Genomic DNA, 25,109 nt, shown 5'->3' with positions numbered 1-25,109 from the left:
AATTATCTAGTTAAGCTACCATAACAAAACATGCTGTATATGGTTGTGTTCAGTATAATTACAGAGTATTTCACACAGAAGTGTGATTAATAGTATTTCATTACATTTCGATGCGGCTTCCCTAATTTGTGATGAATTTAATGCGTGTAGAGGTCTACTATACGAGTTAATATTCTCCCTCTTATATTTTGACTTGTGTCAATAAGATATAAAAATACAGCAGGACTAATATCATGTTGGCATCAAGTGAAGGAGTGTGTGTGTGTGTTTGTGAGCATGGATGTGTGTGTATGAGAGAGGGAGAGAGATCACGAGCACGCCAGAGAGAATTTGCACACCAGGAGACAAATATGAGTAGAAAAAAATATGACTTGTTATTGAACAATCTTGTTTTTAGGGCTTATCTTAGTAAATAAAGTATTGATCTTTTCCATTGGGGACCCTTGGCTCAATTTCACTATCCATCCCTCAGCAATATGTATACAGTGGTGGCAGCTCATTCCTAGCAAACAGTATCAATCCACATTAAATATAATATCAGTCACAGTAACCTGAGCTCTTTGCCTGATAGACCTGATGTGGAAAATGAAATCAACCATTAAAAAGTAAGTGTATAATTCTAACCCTGTTGTCATCTTTGTTTAGAAGGAAAACAGAAGCTGGAGATTTGGCTATTGTAAATGCACACAGCTACCTTGACCTTAGCAGAATGATGCCACTTTATTATATCATCCTTGGGTTTCCTTGAACACACACGCACACATTTGTACAACTAGTAGATTTTACTATAGATAAATAATATTTATAACCAGGATCATTAATTTAATTTTGTCAGTATCATTCATTTCATATGTTTTCTCCTGTATTTAATGGGAACATTTATATATTAGTAAAATACCTATGGCCAGAGCTCAAAACCAACTTCCTATTTGTAATAATTACAGTGGATTACTCTTAATTGCTAATGAAGTAGAAATATTTCATGAGGCGATTACATATTACAGAAATGAGCACCATATAATCTTGGACATGGTTACTGATGGGTAAAACCTATTGACACCAAGGAAATCACAACCTTGCAACTCTGAGGCCAAAAATATGGACTTAAGTAAATTCCATTCATTACAATAAAACCTGCAACTTCCAAGGAATTGTGCACAGAGCTGCAAACTCTAGTGATGGTTGGGATTCCCAAAGTAATGTTGATATGATTTTAACATATCCTGTTAATTTTCACAAGATAGCATATGTTTGAATGTTAGTGATATATATGACTTTTTGCCTTGACTAATGTTGTTTTTAAAAGATTGGCTCCAATGTTTTATTCTCTTTAATACTAAAGAAATAGTCACGTAAACTAAAAATATTTTTTCTTAGGGTACTCCTTGTAATTATACTGTCTGATTTCATAGGGCCATTTCTGTTACTTATAGATCTGGCCCATCCATGTCTGAAAATTCATGGAAATGTAACATGGAAATGTATTTTTCTGGCAACTTTTCTGCACTCTAATAATCAGAAATGTGGTAGCCATCCCATGCAGAAAGCTTATCATGGATACAGTCTTTATTCTTGTGAAGGCAAAATGATGTGAACAAAACAAGACTTATGAACGGTAAATTATATTGTAGAAATATAATGTGCTGCATAGTATAAAAAAGGGCACTAATGACCATTACATGTTAGCGATCCATTTTCCAACATGGTTACAATATTAATTCCTGAACATCTTATTCATTTTGCCCCATTTGATCCAGTGAATTTTGGACCATCCATAATTTGGCAGGTTAAAATGTAGCGGCCTTACTGAAGGCTTTGGTGCACACACTCATGCCTTAAAGCTGCAATCCTATACCCACTTCCTAGGAGTAAGCCCCACTGAATTCAGTGTGGCTATTTCTGTATTGACATATCTGTGAATTGCTAAAAGTAATTTCCAGGCCACTTGAAAACAAAGATAGAAGCACTGGTATATGTTTTGTCCTAATTTTTGAACTTTTTTTGTTTCTTCCCCCATCTTCTGCCTCTACCGCCTAGCCTGAAGAAACTTTTGTGGCATTGGGGTGAGTCCTAATAAAGGTATTTGTCTAACTGTGGGTTTTGGATTCCCAGCACCCCCCCGATATGAAAGTAATTTGGCTCAGGGCTGTGCAAGAATTACCTTGATAGAATGACTGGTGTACAGATGGATCCGTGCAACCATTTTACAAGGCCCTTTTAGCCCAATGGATAGCATTAAATGTCATCTAGTAATGTTTCAGATGGTATTTAAGACACAACCATCAATTGGAAAGAACTGCATGCTGCCCTTGCCTTCCAGCCCAATCAAAATGGTAGTGACTTGTCACTGCAGATCTGGTTTCAAGACAGCAGAACGGTATCGGAGATACAGCAATAAGCAAAGCAAACACGGAGTTAGAGTTTTCATTCATTTCCTGCAAGTATACAAGTATATCATAAAAGATTCCTGTAGTTACCCAATAAACAGAGCATAAAACCAACATTGAAGTGCTAAAAGTAGTGTTTAAGAAAACACAAACTGCCACATGTCAGTCAGATACTGTTTTACTGTGTAAACAGAAACGCTGATGATTCCTAGAACTGGTTGAGATAGGAGGAAAAACATGGCTTTCAGACTGTTTATATCTTCAGTTGGCTTACTTTGTGTGGTCATATATACAGTGTGCCCCACCCCCCACCCCAGGCTGAGCCATTTCCTTGGCTTTCGAATGCTGCATGCAAACAGCAACGCCAGGGTGTTGTTTTTCTTTAAAAGAGAGGGGGGGGACACGAGGTTTTAACCATTCCCCAAACTAATTGGGATATTGAGACCACTTCTCACTAATTAAAATAAGCTGATGAGATTTGAAGTTGATTATGCCCCTTTTTAATATATATAAAATATAGATTTTGGGTAAATTCTTTCCTTATCTTTGCCCTAAAAATCAATAGGATTCCATGAAGTGTGAAGGAAGCAATTTGACCCTTTCCATTTAATTTTCCATCCACCATGAATAGGGACAGAGTTTCCAGCTCTATTTGTCTAAATGAAGCCAACTGGAAACCTCTCTGTTTCTTCTTCATATTCAGGGTGTTTGCTAAGCACACTCGTTTCATGTCAAAATTAAAGTCCTCAAACTGTTCACCTTTGTTAATCAACAGAATAGAAACTGTAGTAATTAGCCCAAACCTATGGTTTAAATGAAAGAAAGAAAGTTAATGTAAATTCCTGTGATCGACAATAGAAAGTTATTCAGCAAGACAAAGAATGTAAAAATGAGAAAATGTTGATGATAAGGAAGAAGATAAAAAAAACCGCTAAAAGGAATTTTAAGGCAACCATTCGGGGACCCAGTTAGAAACAAAGGTTTCTATTTGTGTATATGTATAAATTATAGCCCATCATCCTGATTTTAAACTCATCTATTTGGAAGTAATCCGCAGTGATTTTAATGGATCTTATTTCCAAGTAAATGTACTTAAGCGTTGGAGTCTATGGCTCTGATGTTGCCAGTCCAGTTAAGCTGAAATAGGTGGAATTGAATGTAAGCCAATATAACCTTATTCACTGCAATGAGAATAACACCCAACCCTAAGCATATTACTTAGAAGTATGTCCATTGATATCAATGGGACTTACTCCCAAGTAATATGTTCAGAGTTTGATTGCCAGTCATTGTAAATTTGCCATCTGTGACTTGTAAGGCTTGGGTGAAAGGACCGTAAACCATCCAACAGGAACCCTAGTAAAGATATAGAGCGGATTACTGGCTCCAGTAAAAGCAAATTAATAAAAGTTCACAATAACGGAAAGCACCAAGATCTTGCACTTGGCTCAAATGTAGCATACTTACATTCCAGTCCTAAACATAAAATAAGTCTTGTTTGTTTCAAAAGAACTCACTGCCAGCCTAAATGTTGGAAATACTAAAATGTGTAATGGCATAAAGGAAACTAAGGATAAAGTATATTTCAGAGCAGTCACATATGGGTTAGAACTTAGCATGACATTTTATACAGCTACCTTACGGACATTTTAACATCGACACCTTCAGTTTTAATTATGAACTGTTTTAAAGAAAGCCCTGTCCTCTTTTTAATTCCTGAATCCTTTTTGTATATAGTTTACTATGTCCAGATTTCGATATACTTCCTTGTCACCTCAGAACAAAACTGTTTATTATGTTTGTTTGTTTGTTTGTTTTTAACATTGTATTTCCAATGGCAGATGCATACTAGGAAATTTTTAAACGTCAAACTATAGAAAATATTTTACATGCTATTCGCTCTATTTAAAACTATATGGGAAGTCAGTATGTGATTTGCTCCATAAGATGATCATGCTTAAAATGTTTATAAGAATTTACCAGACAGTAAGAAAAGTTTGACAGCACCTGTAAGCAACAATTACTAAATGAAAGAGAGATTTTTATTATAAAGTACTGAAAATTATAAACAAATACATTGTGCGAGTTAGTAATAAAATACCTTCCAATCAAAGGAAATTATTAGACACGGTTTACTGGTGCAAGGAGCATCAAGGGCATGCTGACATTTCCCCATTGAACTTACAGTCTGATTGCAACGTTAAATCCCACCTTTTTGTTTTGATTGCAATGAACATAAGCAGCTGCCATATGGGCTGGCTAGATTTTACCACCTGATACAATATTCTGCTATTTGATTGACTTTTTGCTACACGATCTCTTCCTAAATCGAGCATACTAAAAGCTATGGCAATGGTTTGCTGCTAGGTAAAATGGCTTTTGTTCAGTCATGTCATTTTTAAAAGATGGTTTACATACAGGTCTAGAAAACTACTGCCTACCATCACAGATCTGGTCTATAAGGAGTGAGTCAGCCTTGAGTTAAGCTGGTGTGGTTCCATTGACTTCGGCATGACCACACCAGTATCAGTAGTAACCTAAGAAGAGCCTCGGATTTTCTTATTTTAAGGGTGGTTCTTATGACTTCGGAAATCACCCATTGGCTAAAATAAGATAATAATGCACAAGCACCATAATATCACTTCAAACCACATTGCCTCTATGTTTTAATAAGCAATCACCAACATTTTACCACTGAAGTTCACTTATGAAAGGGGCACTTGGCTCTTCAAAAATGAGTATGACTGATGCAACTGCCTTATAGTTCGAAGAATTTTCACCATTGCCCATGGTATTTAAGGAAGTCCCAGTCCAGATAACAATTTTAGTATCTCAGTCTAGGTAAAACCATTTTTAAAGCAAGCAAAGATAAAGGCTGATGGAAGGCGGAGTCTATAGGGATGTTCCAGTTGATGTTCTTCATCTGTAATTATAGCAGCTGGCTGTTTTTCTAGAGTTCACTGTGCTCTTTTTCTTCAGGCTTTTTGCAAAGACCTGAACAAGGAAGGACAAAGTTATGCATTGTTAAAGGATTCAACAATTAGAATCTATTACAACTATACAACTTTTCTATTAATTCATGTTCCACAATCTCTTGACCATGATAATGTAATAAGGCTGCAGTCCTTATACCCATTTAGCACGGAATAAGCCCTATTGAAATCAATAGTAACCTCTTAATACACATAGGATTGCACAGTAATTACTCGCCATGGTTAGAACTATGTACAATGTATCATATCCTTGACATACATTTTGAATCATTGAGCTTGTAACAATCTATAGGTACTATGTATGTATTTTACTATTACTTTGATAATAAACCAATCTGTTCCTTCCTTCCTTTCTTTTCCTTTTTCTCAGATCTGGCATGGTTCTTTAAATAGATATATCTATTTTATTAAGGATGGTAAGTCTGAACATCTTTAGTTATGTGGTACGTTTAGAATTAAAATTGTTTTGAAGGAAACAGCTTTCTTGAAGTTCTGAATTTTGTGCAAATTGCCGGTTCAAATTTGATCATATAATCTCCCTTTGAAGTGGCTGTTTTCCTGCGTATGACTTCTCTCCTTCTGTGTTTTCACACCGCAGAAATGTTTTTATGTAAAGTTCTAACCTTGACACACACATCAAAAACACACTCCAAACTTAGAACGGAGAACTTTTTAGGCACAGACATATCAAACACTGTTTCTAGCTCTGTTGTCAAATGTCTCTAGCAACTGAGAAAATTACCTAAAAAATTTTTGGCTGCAGTCTTTAACTTCATTATTTAGAAGTACGCAAGTCCCACTGAAATTCACTGGACTTACTTCTGAGTAAACATAGTTAAAACTGGGCTGTCAGCTTCTTTTCTGACAAGACGAACGGGCCGAGGTTGAGCTGATCTTATATACTCGGCAACATAGATCGCTTTTCATGTACTCCAGCTAATAAGTTTAGGTTACTGTACATGCAATTTTGTTTTTGTTCTGCCCTTCCTTTCAAGAGTTCAAAATAGAATGTTATATTAAAATTATCTAGTTGCCAATTTAAAAGAAAAAGAAACTCATTATTATGGACTAGACTCTGTACTGTGATCTCCCAGCTATGGCCAGTAGGTTTGTCCCTGCACAGCTTGAGTTTACAGAACCCATTGTAGAAGAGAGATATCATGAAACACGTTGCTTATTTACTGAGAAATTCCAGAAGGGTTTTATTTTTTTGCAGGTGGTGGGAAGAAAAGATAATTCTGAAACTATGTAAGGTTTCATTTTTAAAAAATTCCAGCCAGGAAGTGAATACATCTTCTTTATTTTCAAATCCCAGATAATGTTATTACGGTACTATGGAAATGTTAGCATAATTCATGTATTAAAACAGAGCTGTATTATGCAGAACTCTGCTGTATAAGGCTTGGGAAATCATCCTGAAGAACAACTCTCAGTGAGGACTAGTCACCTGGAAAGCACCGACTTTCAAAGCTCTCCTGTTAGAGGAATAATAGACGTGTCAGAGGGAGGTAGAGAGTGGGGGGACATGGAAGTAGAACCAGCAAGCTCTTAGAGCAGAATAGACATATTTTCCTACCATTGCACAATTGAAAAAATGCATGAATGGTTTTTGCTTAAGCTTCCTACATACATACATAAATTCACCTTTGGGATGAGAATGGAAAATTCCAGCCAAAGAGAATAATTTTGCAGAGTTATGAGCATGTGAAGATAATTAGTACAATAGAAGTCTCCATGTTACCTTAATGATAACTTTGGGGGGCAAGTGGAAAGCTACAGCAGTGTATTATATTCCATTGGTAAATTGACAGATGGAAGTCCATTCATTAGCCTAAAATATCACTGGCCAATTTTCTAATTCTAATTGTTGTAAACAACATCATCGCTGCCTCCCTGTAAGGATCAACTAGAAACCAATGAGATGATGAAGTTTGTCATTCATGTAAATCAAAATCCTTCCCTTCATCTACATTCCTCAAATCATCTAAACGAACCATGTGGGTACATCAAGGGCCAACAATTATTCTTGAGGTGCCCCAACACATCTATAAATGTCATTGGTCCTATGATAAACCTCCACTTCCAACTAATAACTGAAAGCAAATAGGTATTAACTAGAGAAACAGTTCCCAGTTCTTTAAGGAGGAGGGGAGTATTGGGGGTGGGGTGGGGTGGAGAGAGAGAGAGAGAGAGAGAGAGAGAGAGAGAGAGAGAGAGAATGTATAAAATGTGTTTCATCCTTTTTGATTCCTTGCCTGTGAAAAGTGTAGTAAAGAGATTTTGAATGAGATCAAAGAAAACTTTTGACAGATAACTGATCCATGGTTGTCTGTATCAAACAGTTTCATCATTTTAACAGACTTCATTGAAGTTTTGGGGCTCTTTAGTCAAACAGTGAACACAAATGTCATGTAAACATGTGCAGCAATGTCAGTATATCGTTTCAAGTAAAAGGTTTCCTGAATTTGACACATTAGTAACACCAATAGGACATATTCTTAGGGAGTCCAGGCAACTCCCCTAAATATGCTATGTGAGAAGTCCGTGACCCTTCATCTTTTCCCCTCATACAACAGAAGAGGCACAGAGCTAATTAATTCCTGTGCAAGTCATCTTCCTATGGGTCATCCCAAATCTGTCATATTTTCTGAATTCTGCTTTGTAAAACACTGCAAAAACATCTCTGCATTGACTGCTTGTATTTGGTTTCCAGTAAAATTTGCAGATCCACAATTAGCAATTTGCCGTAGGCAAGAGCCATTTAGGGGCCATTCAGTTGACTGAAGGACCTTCAGTTTTTCATGATGCTGCACACACATTTATAACAGTATCTTGAGCATCTTCGTACTCCAGCTATGTAGATGGGGGTGTTTCCCAACATTAAAACAAGTTTATAGCAAAGCTATAATCATATGATTAATATATAGGGGAAATGAATTATACATAAACAAGGATTTCAACATATTTTGCATTTAGTCCTTTCTATGCAAGGTGGCTTGCATAGTGCTATCTGGAGACCTTCACTTTTCCTGCCATTTTGGAGTCTCTACCAGCAGTTAAGAAGAGATGATTGGTTTCCCAAAGCTAAGCAGTTTTATCTCCTTCTATTGATGATGATGATGATGATGGTGATGATCTGAATCAATCTGAATTTTCCAAAGCTAAGGATGATGCTGAAAATCTGAATTAATTTGAAAACTGTATGTTATAGCTTCTCTTTTTTTTTTTTAGTATTTCTCTCTAGCTTTAAACTAGCACTCTTTTTATGTTGTGGATCCTTTTCTCCTTCTCTTTCTAAACAATGGCAGGCATTTACGGTAAAAATGGCCGGTTATTTTCCTTTCTCCCTTGCATTACTGGGGTTGCTCTTTAGCATGTCTGCCATGTTTATAATCCTGTGAGATTTTACAAGGTCAGACACAAGGACTGCTGTATTCTATCACTGCATTTGCTTGTTTCCTATAAATCATTGTCCAAGCAAAAAACAGATATTATTATTATTATTATTATTATTATTATTATTATTATTATTGAAAATACTTATATAGTTACTCAATTCTACAAGAAACAAATGTTTGCTTCTCTACTTGATGTAGAGGCCTACCGTTCCGTCTAGTACTAGTTGTATTTTGCCACAATCCTAAACAGGGTGTCTTTGAAGTTCCATTGATTTCAGTAGCATTTATGTCAAAGTAAGTATACTTAGAATCACAACCTAGTTCCACAATTCTAAATATGCTTACTTGGAAATAAGTGATTGTGATGGAAGTTAACAAGTTCTTAGCGGGCAGTTGATTTCTTGAAGAATCCATAAAGAAAACTGGAATGCTTAAGAGCATTTTTGAAAGGTGGTTATACACTCTGATAAGCATAGAAATTTGACCAAGGAAAGAATTATACCTGAAACTAGCTAAGAAATATACCAAAGGAGACTAAGGACTAGCATCCCGATCCTATGTACATTTATTTGTTGGAAGTAAGTCCTACTAAGTTCAATAGGACTGACACCTGCGTAAATGTGCAGATCACAGCTTAACTTATTGTGGCATGAGCTTTCGTAAGTAAGAGCTTACTCTCTATCTTCACAATTGTTGGGGTGGGGGACAGACTTTGAAATAAAAACATGGATCATGGCAACTGCGTTTAGAGTTTTGAAAACAATCTTGTTTGATCGGTTTTTCAAATATATTAAGAACCAATATAAATTATATAACGATCAAGAGAAATGTGGCTGAAAGCTATAGTTTTAAATAATTTCTCTGTGCGTGCTGTAACAAGGACTTTTTAACAGACTTTACCAGCCTTCTTAATTTTTGTTTTACTTCTAAAAGTATATTTTGTTTTACTTCCTAAGTTCTAGTACCATTTATTTCAGACTGCTGATGTTCTTTATGCTTACAATTAATATTATATATTTTGAACCTTAAAATCTGTGTTAATATTAAAAAATATTGATTCTTAGATCAATATTCTCAGGCATACCAGGTCACTCACTCTTAACTTCTAGGATATGTTTTTACCCAAAAGTGATGGTCTAACAATGCAATCCTATGTATGTTTACTCAGAAGTAAGTACCACATCATTCAATCAGCTTACTCTCAGGCAAGTGTACATAGGATTGCAGCTTAAGTTTATTTAGAATTTGGCAGGACAAGTATGGATAAGGATGTAACAGAATTCCTTCTTGCTCTTAGATACTAATGTATGAAACTAAAGTCAAGGTGGAGGCCCAACAAAATGACTGATTTTTTTCTTAGTGGGAATTATTTATCTGGACATGCTTTCAGATAGAAAGTTTTAAGGATAATGATATAGAACAATCATAAGCAAAAGTTCGCAAAATATTATTGGAACAGAAATCAACCTCAACACCATTTAAGGAAGTGTAGCATGCCAAAATGTTTATTTGTTCACAGTCCCTTTCTCCCCACCCCCCAAGATCATGAAAAGGAAAACTAGTTACATAAAAAGCCATGGCCATTTTTGCCATTGGATTCAACGGGCTCAGGATGGCAGATTCCAAGCTTTGTACATAAGTAATGTTTTATTGATTTAATGTGTAATGATTAGTTTATAAAACTAATCCAGTGATCTATATCTATGTCTTTAGATAGATAGATAGATAGATAGATAGATAGATAGATAGATAGATAGAGAGATCTACACACACACACACGGCAAAGATGTGACAATTGTAATACTTAAAGAAAATACGTAGCACATGCGCACGGCATTTTTAAAGATGGTGGCATGTTAGAATCGGTGACAGAATTTAAGAGCAGATGTTATATCTATTAAAGCAACTAACTTTCTATCCCCACTCTATGGCAGTGCAATGTCAATGATTCTTCAGTCTACAGAACATTTTCCCCCAACGTGCTTTTGCTGCACCCAAGCAATACAACTGGGTTGGCGGGGGGGGGGGGAGGGGGGAAGAGTTGCTGTTGAGAGAGAGCACATGTTACATCAGACACAGTACCTGATTTTTCAATGCACAGCTTGTCAGCCAGAAAGTCTGCCTCCTGGGCGATAAGTGAGAATATTTCATCTTCATACTGTTCTATGATAGTTTCACACTGAAAGGGGGGAAAAATAGTAGTTCTCTAGCAATGAACTAAGGAAGACTGTTTACACAGAGCAGCAAAGGAGTACAGTGTCAAAAAGACTATTTGGGATTGTTTGCTCATGCAGCATCCTGTTCAATTGTTCTCCCCCCCCCCCCTTTATAATTAACACTATATTGATTTCCCCTTTATAATTTCAGTATATTATATGCTAATCCTGGCTCCATTTTTCAAAAAAGAAAATTACTCCTTCCATTATGAGTTTTTTTTAAGGATCACACTTTTAAGGGTTATGAACATTTCCTCTTAATGGAAGAAATTGGTTAAAGTAATTTTTAAACTAATTATTACACCTGTGTATTCGCCATCCTATCTATGTTTATATGTTTGGGTGGGGGGTGCATACACTTACACACACATACGCATATATAAACACATGCATACACATACATACATCATTGGGATGTATAGCTATTGGTGTATATAGCTATACACCGCAATATCTTGATTTCGTTTTTTACCAAAATGCTAAAAGCAATCAATCCATGACTTCAGGTTCCACCAGCTAGTATTCAGATTTCTTGAGCAGCAGGTGCTGCACTTGCAAATTATTTTGGGGCGGCAGACAGTAAACCTGTGCTCGGCCATTTTGTCCATAAGTTACGGGTGTAAGCTTCTGCCCCAAAACTCCAAAATGGGCCATACCAAAGGAGGAAAAACCATAAGATGCTTTTTAAAAATAGCAACAAACATCGTATTAGTCAGGAGGCTCAAAACTGATTGCAAAGGTTGCCAGCTTTTGCCCAGCTCCAAATGTTATGGGCATGTTAGGGTGATAGAGTACAAGTGGTACAGTTTCGGCACATTTAATTAAACACCAAGGATCTTGAAGTGAAAAAATTGCCATTAACATCTTGTAGAAAACAAGACCAATTCAACTGGACCACTATGAATGATTTTACGGACAGTCTTGGTGATGCTGTAACTATGCTAAAATTACATCTGAACCCCAGACTTAAATACATCAGAGCATAATAGAAGTAAATTCCTTTGAAACAATGGGGGTTGCTTCCACTGATTAGGTTTTGGATTGTGGTGTAAATCTATCACCAGCTATTTCTCTTTGCCTTATAGACTGGTGTGTTTGGTGCGGGTTTTTCTTTTAAAAATAGTGAGCATTCTTTGATGGGCAATGCTGCTAGATGCATGCAAAAATGTATTAATTCATGAAGGCACAAACTGGCGCTAGGCCAGTTCGAGGACCTACACCCATGCTTCAACCTGCTCTAGGCCCTTGTTCTAGCTTAGCATATGTGAACCCTTTCAGTAAGGCCCAAAGAAAGAAAAGGAGATAGTGATGCTTCTCCGTTCCCCCTCTGAACAGCATCAAATATATGAAATGACATTAGTATTAATTTGGATTGTTAACCTAGCATCACAGTTGCCTGCCACTTACAGAAGAGAACAGTAAAAGCATCTTCTTAGACCAGATCTATATCACTGAAAAATAATTGCCAGTAAAGCAATGGATTTTGTTGTCATTTTAAATAAATTCTAGTTTATGGGAACAATAGCACAGATACTGACAGTTAACAGCATCTGTCTATGCAATATAGGCTGCTATCCGATGCAAACCTACCTGGGAGTAAGTCCCATTGTAGCCAAACGGACTTATTTCCAACTAAAAGTGCATACGACTGCATTGCAAAACGTTATAGTGCAGAATATTTAGATCTGGTATGTCATGATGTTCCACCTCCTACAAACCATGCTATACCATTATTATTATTATTATTAAAGACAAACTAGTGCAGACCATGCAAAACACAGTAATACCATAAAAGCCATGGATTTACGTGCAGTGAAGTGATTTAATATACAGTATCAAACATTATGCTAATAGCAATTCATCCAGAAATGTCACCAGTTTATTATGTTGTCTTACCGCATATTTCAAGGGCTTGTAAGCATCAGAATAAAAAAAGTATTTCTTATATGTTTCATAGATCTCTTCGTCCTTCCTGGGAGCATATCTCTTGAATATCTTTTCTTTAGTTACCGGATCGTCCTGAAGTTGATAATCGTTCATCCGATCGCATATGTTTTCCAAAATGTCTGTTAAGAAGGTCTCTGATTTTGCAAAAGGAATCTAAAAGAAATGAGAAAAATATAAGATACACACATACACATATTTAAATTTACATATATCACAAAAGCAAAAGACTGTAGGCATATAAGCACAGATCAAGAAAACAGAACAATGCTACCAGATCTCCGTTATCTGCATAATTGTTGACCCATATTATATTACACACATAATTAAAAATGTCAGCTGAATCTAAGATGACACTTGGAAAAATTAAACATCTAAGGCTCCCTTAAAACATCCCTTTTAGAACAAAACAATATCACGTGCCATTATAAGCTTTTAGATTTTTAAAACACATTCTGCTGTGAAAAGAGAGAAATAAAGAGAGAGGAATCATCTTTCCATGACCAAGATTTTCCTGATGCAACCTCGAAAGATTCCTTGTTGGGAGTCAGCTTGGTTTCTTTAACTGGAGCTGAGTTTCTAGAAAGTCTCCCCCCCACCCCCCCCCACCCCAATCCTTCAGTTGGTTTGTCTTACTTGCTGTTCGTCAACTCAGATGCAGCTGTTTAATGGCCTCCCAGGGGTTTGTGCAAAGAAAATAATCGCTTACAAAATTTAACTTCTCCCAGGTTCTACTATTTCAAGCTTTATTTTCAAACAGCTGGTCCATGTCTTCGCCCATTCCTCTTCCTTCGGAATTAAGCAAGAATTCAGGGGAAACATTTAGACACTACCTACATACTTAGTGAGAGTCTCCACAGCTAGTGCTGCAGGGGTCAAAGAGCACCCCTCGCCCTTGGAAACAGGGACAAAAAACTTCTCTCCCGTCTAGACAGGTCAAGGTGCAAGATGTGCCTATCCCTGTTGCTTCTTCCGGAAGGGGGCGTGAATTGAAGCCAAGTGCACAGTAAACAACGGGGCTGCATCCTTGGGCCTTTAGAAGATGCCCCCCCTCTCCACCCTCTACTGATCAAAGTAGGAAGTTATCATGACAACCATAGTCAAAGGGACTGAATCACAAATGAACTCGATTTCTGCAATGTTGATATATCCAGTCTCCATTGTCTCTTTTCAGACGCAGTATGAACCCTTCCGGTCTCAATGATTACATTACAGAAGCACTTTCATATGTGTGCTCCATTTGCACAAAGGGCTTCCTTGCTTCACCACCATCTGGCTACAAATCAGATAAATAAAGGCAGCAGAATTAAAATTAAAGCTTAGAGTCCCTCCCCCTCCCCCTCCCCTTTTACACCCCCCTCCTGTGCTTCTTAAACTAGGGCCTTTTATGAGACTTTTCCCTCTAATCTCATCCCTGTTTTGTACTTGGAACCTTACCTTTTTATGGAATCTGGGAAAAACAAAATGGTTAAACTTCACATATTAAGGTGGGGGTGGGATGGGGAGTGTAGATAATCTAGTTAATTTCTGTGAACCGCCCAGAGAGCTTCGGCTATTGGGCAGTATAGAAATGCAATAAATAAATAAATCGGATTTCCCTCCCTCCAAATGTTGGATGCAGATTTCAGGTATCACACTGAAGGCCAAATCATAAATTAAACAGACCTCTCAAAATTTGTGTGCATGTGAGCCTATGGAAATTAGAGAGAGAGAGAGAGAGAGAGAGAGAGAGCATGGTTTCAAAAAGATTAGGTGGAATATGCAATTCCAGCATCTTTGCTACCCCTTATGACTTGGGGTTAAGAAGCCACATATCTTGGCATTATCTGGAAGTCAGTTCCATTGATTTAAATGGAACTGACTTTCTTATGTTTAGGTTCAAGTTGGATATAATACAAGGAGATGCTTGCCTGGTTTTTTCTTCTCTGAGACCTTCACATCTTTTAGAAAACCACAATGTCTTCATTTTTTCAGCACAAAACTTTGTCTCAAGCTTATTGCGGAGGCAAAGGGCTTGATTGAAAAGGGCATATGATACAACAATATAATGAGCGTTAAAGTTCAGGGAGATGCAACGGAGCTCAGCTGGACCATCTTTTAGCTGTCAGGGTTGCAGTCTAACACAGTTAAGAGTGCTTAAGCTCGTTGAATTCAATGCTTAGGCATGCTTAACTGAATGTTGGATTGTGGGTCTAGCATGTTATACAGAATAATACACAGGATATTAAGGCGGCCATCCTAAACACACTTATCTGGGAATAAATCTAACTGAGCTCAATGGGACTTACGTCACAGTAGACATACATAGATTGCACTGCATACAAACTTCAGGATGTTACCTTTTTATGTTTAAACAGAAACGTAGAACAATTAAACATGACACAGAGACATTTAAAATTAAGTACTAGTTGTTTCTCAACAGATCGACGATGACAACAACAACAACAACCCTGCAATGTTTTCAGAACAACAGATTGGTTATTTTGCTCAGCTTTGCAGGGAGGAAAGAAGTTCTTACAGAAATTAAACCTCTATTTTCTGGATGTGTATATCCAATCCAGTGAAAGGAACTAGAGTATCCAAAAAAGTTGTCTCATGTAACCAATGCGCATGACAATTTATGGACTGCTTTGGGCTGGAAATATACAAATTAGGACCTCCAAATAAATGAACAGCTGCAATTCAATGCAAGCCTAAGCATCATTATGTCCCATTGATCTCTCTGGCAGTTAAGAATGCTTAACCATGTGCTGGATTGTGCCTGACTATATCAACACAGACTTCTGTGATATATTGTAATATAAACCCAAAAGTTTCCCTGCTCATATGTGCACAAAAGCTTCATGCAGCAAAATTCAATAATTTGTGATTGGTTTCTAATACACATAGCATATATTACACAACAGGTTATGAAAGTAGATGCTCAGAGAAGACTTGACTCATATGCAGTATATTCTATGCCTATCAAAGTGGGTTTTTAAAAAGAAGCAAATGAAGGACTTGCATTGTTTTCATGTGCATTTTAACAGCTTAATTTTATATTCAGCAACATGGTTTTAATAAACAGGGCCAGCACAGTAGCTGATCAAATTTTCCAAAATTGCTTCCTTCTCCATCATTTTTTTAAATGATCAGAGTTGAACTCAGTATGAGTATTCAAACTAGCTTCCTTTTCCCACAGAACTATGAGATTACATTTTCCTTCTTCCACATAGTCTTGGGTGCTGTTATATACACAGCTGCACACACACCAACATATACATGCGCTGCACTCTCGTTTATGCTGTTCTTCTTACAGAAATGGAAGTATGTACAATTGTACATAATTTCGGCTGGCACTCTATTGGCTTTTTGGATAACCAGGTTTTATTAGCAAGCAACCAGAATTTGTATTTAAACTGGGGTATATATATAACCCAACCACCAGCAACCCAATATTCCTTCTCCAAAAGTTAAGTATACTTTTAATAATAAAAGAGGGGGGAAGTATTTGGACAAGTGGCAGAAAATGAAAGCCTTTCTTTGGGGACTCTGAAGATTTTGAATGGTACTTGTCAATAAAGCAACTCCTATTGTAGTCACACCGGAGATGTGGGCCTCCGCCCCGAAAAAGCTGTCTCAGAGATAGTAACCTCATTAAAATATGAATAACAAGTCAACCATCATTGTAAAGAGAGAAAGGCATCTTACTCTGCACCAAACTTTAGCTATCATTTAAAAAAGAGTGGATCAACACGGTTCCCCAAAAAACTCTTATTTCTTTCCCTTGATTTTTATTGTGTGTGCAGATTTGCTTTGAGCATTTTCAAATAAATCCACAGTGCTGCTAATCATTCAAAGCATGTCTGACAGTGTAGTGGGGCGTTGTTGTTGTTTTTTAAAAAAAGTAAGTTCATTTTCCCAATAATTCAAAATGCGAAAAGGGAAGGGGAGGGGGCAAGTGAATAGCTACACACATAGTCATGTGCACACAGAGAGACAAATCAGTTCTGGAATATTTTAGCCCATTTTAAGCCCCATGATGGAGAATTCATTACAGGCTGCAGAGATGACACCTTCATAACAGTCAATTACAAGGAAGCTCATGAGCCAGTTCATTACTATGGCTCTGCTAATCTCGTTGTAAATTTCTGCCTTGATAGAGACCATAACCAGCCAAGAATGCAATTGGGTTGTGGACATGGGATAAGGAAAAATAAAAATGTAACTGCTGCAGATGGACATCTTCCAAAATTCGGAGTGCCAATCAAATCTTTTTTAGAACAGTATTTTCCATGTAAGAGAGAGTTTACCCTCACCCCGTGCCACTCTCACATTCTTCCTCCTCTGTCGGTGTTGCAGTATGTATGAATTATGCATGCATGCATGTAGACATATGTACAACCACCCATGTATATAAGTATACTTGTCCAATAGCATGCAGAACTTGTGTGGGGTGGGGGTGAATGGCAGCTTCTAAGAATTTGGAAACAAGTGTGTGTTTTTAAGTGTTTCATGTAGTTTAATCACAAGCGTTTTAATTGGCAAAAGTATTCCAATCATTTCCGATATTTATTAAGAGTCAATATTTAAAAGTGAAAGCAGAGAGAGACTCCTCCCCCGCCCCCCCCTTGCTCTAGGCTAGAACAGGCGAAACATGAATGCTGAGCTACTCAAAAGCTGATGGGATATATAATTAGCTATTATGTTAATTGAATCCGCTGTGAGTTTGTTGTATGAGATTTCTTCATATAATATGCAAATGATCTCCAAGGTTTAGTTTTATTAGACAATATAATTAGAAATCCTTTTAAAAGAGAGAATTCTAATGAGGCATAATAAAGGTTGGAAAAAATATGTTTGCTACGTGGGACTAGCACCTGGGCTTGCTTAATTAAAAAAAAAAAGGGTGTGTGAGAGAGACTTTATTCACCAACAGGGAAAAAAATCAAAGAAAGTTTAAAGCATTTACTGTTACACTTTAGAAACAGAAGTTTACTACAAAGATGTGCAGTGGAGTTAGGAAAGATACATTTGCTTGACCTTAAAGTACAAGATTTTCTCCTGTTTTAGCCTGCTAGGGTTGTTGGCTCAGACTTAAATTTAAACCGAAAATCAAATCAAACAAGAGTTCTCACATGCTAAATTGCAACCAGATGTGTAGAGATGGCCATTAGAGATAGAGATTCATGGAGAAAGCTCCACTATTATCATCATTATTAAGAGATGTGATCCGAGCGGAGGAAGATACTTTAGCTTTGTGCTGTAACTAATCAGCGTAACTTAATTTACAGTAACGAATGCTGACATTCTAACATCTGGAATTAAAAGCCTTCCTTGAAAGTAAAGACATTCATGCCCGGTTATTCTAGAGCTGGCTACATAGGCAACAGTTGCATTTCATTTCATGGGAGACCACCATCAATGCCAATGCTCAGACTCTCTTTGGTTTGTCCATTTTCAACATTTCAGAACGCTCACTGGTTCGCACAGAAAAAGGCACCAAAATATCCAGCGTTTTACTCTAGGCTCAGCTAAACAATAGTATGTTATGTAATATTAATAATCAATATTGTTTCAATATAAATAAACTAGTTATTAGCACACTGGTCCTCCTACTGTTTTTATCTGATGTCCTCTAAAGTAGCAGGCAGTTGATACAAGAAAGAAACGCCTTATAATATGTGGGTGAAAGCTGGCAGGCCATCTACTGCCAAAGCTGGCAGGCCATCTACTGTTAAATGAACAAAGGGATTAGAATGCAACATCTGGGTCATTTCATTCTTGGCAAGGAGCATGGTCCACTCAGCATAAAACAGAATTGTCGCTAGCCAATAGAAACAGAAATGTAGCAGAAAAGATCAAATTTTATGACTTCAAGCGAAGCACCCTCCCACTATTCCCCAATTTAGGAATATATATATATATATATATATATATATATATATATATATATATGATGTTTGATTTTGTAACATATGGCATTTATGCCGATATATCTGTTACAGTCTGTACTCCAAACAAAGAAGAAGTTAACTTGACTTCCCAAGCCCATTAAACTTGTTGATTCAGAAGCAAACTCCATTGACTTCCATGGAAAAGACTTTCAAAGAAATAAGGATGCTTTATATAAAAGGCAGGACTAGAGCTCAGTACTGGAGCACATGTTTTATATGCAGAAGGCCCCAGGTTTGATTCCTGCTTAAAAGGACCAGGAAGAAGGTGATGTAAAAGACCTCAGCCTGTGATCCAGGAGAGTCACTGCCTAGGGCAGCTTCTTGCACTCTGGATTGAAGCTTAATGATGTTCATCAAATGGATACAGAATACACAAAGCCCGGAGTTGTTAAAAAAAATCATTTGCATTCTAAACTATGCACTAATAGCCACTTTAAAAAAAAAAGGATTCTGGAAGCTTCCCATTTTACTAAACAAAGATTTTCCTAGCAAGGAACTTGTTATTTCAGTTCACATCACTGAAATATTTCAAAAAAAGAAACAGAGGAAGATATCACGATGTTATACACCAGGGGTCTCGAACCTCAGGCCCGGAGGTGGAATCTAGGATTGCCTACAAGGTCAAAACTCTTCCTCTGGCTTCCCAGCTTTTGTGCAGTTCTTCTCACTTCGAAATGGATGGAACGCCTCTCTCAAGTGGCAGCAGGAGCTTTCAGATGAAATATACTGGTATGTCACATAGTTTGCCTTCGACTCCGCCTACTTCTGAAAGGCGCCCCCTGAGAGCATCTTGAAAACAGGCTGAAAGTGGTTCCGCACCCCTACTATTAACATTCATTATTTAAGATGATTATGTGGAAGGTGCATGTTAATATAGCCGTGTGGAGTGTGCCGAGTATTTGTGTACATTTAAGTTGTTGAAGTACATTGTAATTCTGGAGTTGAATGCAAACCAGTAATGTTAGAAGGTCTTCAAAGCCTGCTGTTTAAAAATTCTGCGGTTAGCTGTTCTCCCAGAAGCTACTAGCTCTACCCGGGAAACATAGACTTGGGATGTAATCTTATGCATGTTTAGGCAGAGAAAAGCCCTACAACTCCCAGCATTCCCCAGTAGTGGATGGCTGGGGAATGCTGGTAGGACTCTTTTCTGCCTAAACATGCATAGGATTGGAACCATAATCCACCAAATAATTTTTAAGAACATACTAGTAAACATGATGCTCTTCTAGAGTTAATCCCTCTGCTCAGCTTGTAAAACAGGATGCAAAAGCTCACCTTTAAACTTCAAAGCATCCCTGCCACTAAAAACTTTTGAGGTTCCAAAACCCCGATCAGGAGCGTCTTTGGATCCTAGGGCTCATCTACACCAAACAGGATATTCCACTATGGAAAGCGGTATACGAAAGGCAGGAGCCACACTACTGCTTTATAGCGGTATAGAAGTGTACTGCAGGATCTACACTACTACTTTATAGAGGTACTTGAAGACAACTGTTGGGGCCCATGGCACATCTACACCAAACAGGATATAACACTATGAAAGTGGTATGAAAGCGGTATATGGTACACATCCATGGGCCTCAACAGTTGTCAGTGCACTTCAATATCACTATAAAGCAGTAGTGTGGCTCTTGTATTTTATATACCACTTTCATAGTGGAGTGGAATATCCTGCTTGGTGTAGATGAGCTCTGAACTAGGGCTGTTTCTACACCTGCCTTTTTTCCAGTGATTGTCCCAGGATCATCTCTGTGCATCCAAATGACACACAGGGGACCCCGGGAGCAGGCAGGGACAATCCCTCCATTTGTCTGGGATAATCCTTAGGTGTAGAAAGGGCTTAGGGCTAGATCTACACTTCTTCTTTATAGTGGCATTGAAGTACAGTGATAACTGTTGGTCACATTACACATCCCATATTCCACTTCCATAGTGTTATTGCATTCTACATTATCCAAAATACCGCAACAAATGTCATTGGGCATCGTACGAGGTATAAATGCACATGAGGTACAGTATACAGCGTGTACATTGATGGTGCTATATAAATAAATAAATAAATAAATAATAATAATAATAATAATAATAATAATACCATTATGGGATTGTAATGATTTAACACAAGGGCCAGATCTACTCCAGTATATGGAATATGCAATGTGTCCCAACAGTTACCAGTGCACTTCAATACTGCTATAAAGCAGTAATTTAGAAGGTTCTTCAGATGAGTGTTTTAAAACACGCTCATGACTGGGCACTCACAGATCTTCGCAGGTCATTTTAACGATGCCATGTTCCTCCTGTGCATCTCCTGCTTATCTCCTGCTCCTTCTGCCATTTTTTGTTATAAAAAACCCTTCATTAAATGTGACTCTTCTGAGCTATAACGTTATTTGTTGTGGTTTTGCTATAAAACACCCACTGGAGGGCGCTGTCCCGCTAACCTGAATGGGCCACGTGGTCACTTCTCTTCCTTGGTGTAATTGCAGCTTGTTGTATTTCTGCTCGTTTAGGGGCTTGCACCCAGAAATGCTACATCGCAGCCACAGCCATACGTGCACTTGAATCAGCGGAGCTGGTTGTCAGCAGTAGGACACTGGTGAGTCCTATCCAACTTTCCTATTTATTTGCATCCTTTCAACAGAAATCTGCTCACAAGGCAGTTTACAACCATCTAAAAAGTACAGATAAGACAATCCAGACAATGCAGAAAAACAAGGGAACTAAACCAACGATCAAAATTTAAAAATTAAAACGGTGACCATCTCCAGGAGGGAATCTACACGTCGTACTGAAGGCGCTTGCATGCGCCCCCAGTACGCCCCCAAAATGATGGTGTAGGTTCTGCCTACCTGCAGCCCAGAAGAGACGGAGGAGGCGGCGGCTGGGGAATCCAGCCGCGTCCTTGCCGCCGCCGCCGCCTCCCTGCCGGCCTCCTGCTGCCGGGGTAAGAGCGACCCGGGTCGGAGAGCTCGGCTTCCGCTTCCGCTGAGCTCTCCGACCCAGGTCGCTCTTACCCTGGCAGCAGGAGGCTGGCGGGGAGGCGGCGGCAGCGGCGGCAAGGACACGGCCGGATTCCCCTGCCACCTCCTCCTCCGTCTCTTCTGGGCTGCAGGTAGGCAGAATCTACACCATCGTTTTGGGGGCGTACTGGGGGCGCATGCAAGCGCCTTCAGTACGACATGTAGATTCCCTCCAGTAATCCCCCAAATGTCTGAAAGAATACAAATGTTTTCACCTGACCAGGAAAGGCAACGGAGAAGAAATTTCCAGGTGAACTGGGGGGTGGGGGTGGAGAGTATTTCACAGCTCTTTAGGATCAGCAAAGGAAGCAGGGCTATTTCAAAGCATTTATGGTGTTCTTCAAACTATAAGACAACCAGGAGTTTTTGAAATGATTTTCAAGGGACCAGCAATTCTTTTCAGAACTACTCATCTTGCACTGCTTAGCAGGTGGGTGGTGGTGAATCCACACTCCAAAGCTACAGTGGCCCCATTCAGAAGACACCTTAAACCATGGCTCTAACCACGCTTGTTAAGCTAGAAAGCCGGGCTGTGTTCAGAAGACACCTTAAACCTTGGCTTTAACCATGGTGAAAAAAGCAAAAAGCTTTATTCGCCATGGTTGAAGACATGGTTTAAGGTGTCTTCTGAACACAGCCTGGCTTTCTGGCTTAACCAACGTGGTTAAAGCCCTGGTTTAAGGTGTCTTCTGAATGGGCCTAGTAACATCACTTTTAGGGCTCAAACAGACATGATAAGAATCACTCAATAATTAGTGTGATTAAAAAAAGAAGAAGTAAATAGCAGCCACGGTAGGTGAGGCAATCTAGATCATGATAGTGGCAAAGCAGGGGAGAAAATTTAACCCTTGTGGTAAAAGTAATTGCGTCCATTGGAAAATTACTACTCTCTACCACTATAGGTTAGACTGGCCCCAACCCTTCTGGGTTTTCGTCACCTAATGAAACATACTTTTACCAATAAGCATTCCCAGGAAGGTACTCTTGTCTTATTTATTTATTTATTTATTTATTTATTTATTTATTTATTTAATAATATGCAGTATTTAATTATGAGCTTCTACTGTATTAGAAATTTCTTTTCATGTAAGTGATTCAGAAATGTAAATATATAAATAAATCTCTTCCCCCTGCTTTGGTCACAATCTGGATTTCGATGCCTTGCATCTGCGATTTACTTTTTTAAAAAAACCGATAATCACACATTTAGTAACTACGTGATTATTATCACATCCATTTTGGTCCTTATTACAGCTGATTCCACTCAAGCAAACCCATAGAACACCATGCAAATTCCAACAATGCCCCTTCTCTTGCCATGTCCTTCCCTCAGCCTCTTGTGCATATGAATAATATGAAATAACAATGGCACATCAGTGGTGTTAGCTTCTGCTCTGCCAGCCACAGCAGAGCCACAAGGATTCTGACATCTGATCCCACGAGCTATTGTACCAGTGTGACAACTCATAGGATCAGGCTGCTCCCACCACTGTCAAAAGACAAACAGAGTGCTTGTGTCCCATTGATTTCAGTGGAAGAAAGTCATGTGCAATTCTCCCATTGAAATCAATGGGGCTTAAAGGTGCTCAGCTTTGATTTGTTGCTAATGCTTAGAGTGTGTCTTGCTAATGCTTATTTACAGACATAAGCCCCATTGAGTTCAATGGGACGTACTCCCAAGTAAATGTGTATAGCAGCCTTCCCTCACCATTGGCCATGCAGTCAGTTATAGTCCAGCACATTTGGGAGTTGCAATCTAGCACATCTGGAGAGCATGAGGTTGGGGAAGTATGCGTATAGGATTGCAGTCTTATTCAGTGGCTGAAAAACTCCAATACCCCCTCCCACAATTAAGCATTGTCCAACACAAAATACTAAAAAAAAAATAAATTATACACAGCACTGTCTACTTCAGCTAAAAATCAGTTTAGTTACTCCTTTCCCCTGCATTGTGCCTTGGCTAATTAACATATTGCTTACAATCTCTAATGGGCACTCCAAAATTGCCCAACATGTGAATAATAAGCAGACAATCAAAGCAAAAGCAGAGCAATCAAAATGCAAACTATTTCTCTCCTACTCTTCTGAAAATGGAACTTCTTGAAAAGAAGAGGCTTGAAGCAACCGTCAAAAACAGGAAAGCACTTTTCAGCATTTGACACCCTCAGATGGCTTTCTGAGTTAGGACTTTGGGGAGCAATGGATGCAACAAATCACTGGGATTCAAAAAGCCTAAAACCAGTGGTCTCCAGTGGAGTTCGGCCAATCCCTGATCCCCTTAAAGAACTGCTGCCTGACCCAAAGATAAGCAAGATCTGGGCAAGTAGCACAGCAACTGTTGTTGTGTGCTGCAAAACCAGCAATGGGGGATATCAGATAAATTCCCATGTAGGATAATATATTTTCATTGTGCCACTGGAAAAGACAGCTATCTCGAAGCACAAGTGGTAGGGGGCAGATCTGGATCTGGTGAGACTGTAGCATAATCGAGCACTGAGATTAAAAAGAAGCCTATGTTCTAAACAGCGTCGGTTTAAAATTTTAAAAAATTGAATTTTAAAAAACACCATTTGAAAGAGACCCCCCCCAAAAAAGTTCCCCCTCTCTTTTGACCCCTGAAAGCTATGCAGTAGTATGCATGTTGCCCCTGCATTTATCTGCCTTGCAGATAAGCAGGTTCAGTGCAGGCAGGCCAGCTAAGCCATTCAGATAATTAAATGTATATACTTCCCAACTGGCAAATTCCCTTAGGGCAGTTTACAATACTTTTTTAAAACAACAACAACACCAAAATAATAAAAGCATCCTAGGTCAGCCAAGATCTTAAATTCAGGTCAACACCTGCATATGGTTAATATGGAGCGCAGTTTAACCCTTATCCTTATTGGGTGACAAAACCATACAGGTCATGTCTCCAACAGAGGTGATACAATTCCACAACGTGGACACAATGGAATTTTTGCAATCAGTCTTCTGATATGGGTTATTTTCTTCTCATGTCATAGGCGTAGAGGTGATGGAAAGAGGCAATCTCAATGGGTTGTTTATGTAAGGCTGCCAACCATTAATTATTTTTAATGGGCTAGCCAATTAAATCACGTTCTGGTAGCTGACCAGTATTGGAGCTTGAAAAACACCAGTCTTTGGAATCAATTTGATAAAGATTTTTTTTAATATAGGTTCCACCCAAGCCCAACCTGCCAGATTCTGAC

General features: G+C 38.4%; 1 protein-coding gene across 1 annotated transcript in view; it reads right to left on the bottom strand.

Annotated features, from left to right (window-relative positions):
• Positions 1–5,104: 5,104 nt before the first annotated feature.
• The window catches only part of CNPY1 (canopy FGF signaling regulator 1), a 70,949-nt gene continuing 50,944 nt past the window's right edge, over positions 5,105–25,109 (bottom strand). Inside the window, exons 4-6 of the mRNA XM_063146544.1 lie at positions 12,891–13,094; positions 10,861–10,957; positions 5,105–5,381 (exon numbers count right to left, since the gene is read on the bottom strand). Coding sequence (XP_063002614.1) covers positions 5,338–5,381; positions 10,861–10,957; positions 12,891–13,094 — 345 coding nt within the window. The 3' untranslated portion in view covers positions 5,105–5,337. The remainder of the gene's footprint in view (positions 5,382–10,860; positions 10,958–12,890; positions 13,095–25,109) is intronic.

The sequence above is a fragment of the Elgaria multicarinata genome, chromosome 1 (genome assembly GCF_023053635.1).
Source record: "Elgaria multicarinata webbii isolate HBS135686 ecotype San Diego chromosome 1, rElgMul1.1.pri, whole genome shotgun sequence".
NCBI lineage: Eukaryota > Metazoa > Chordata > Lepidosauria > Squamata > Anguidae > Elgaria > Elgaria multicarinata.
Note: the sequence above shows the minus strand (reverse complement) of the source record. Positions and strands in the feature narration are given on the sequence as shown.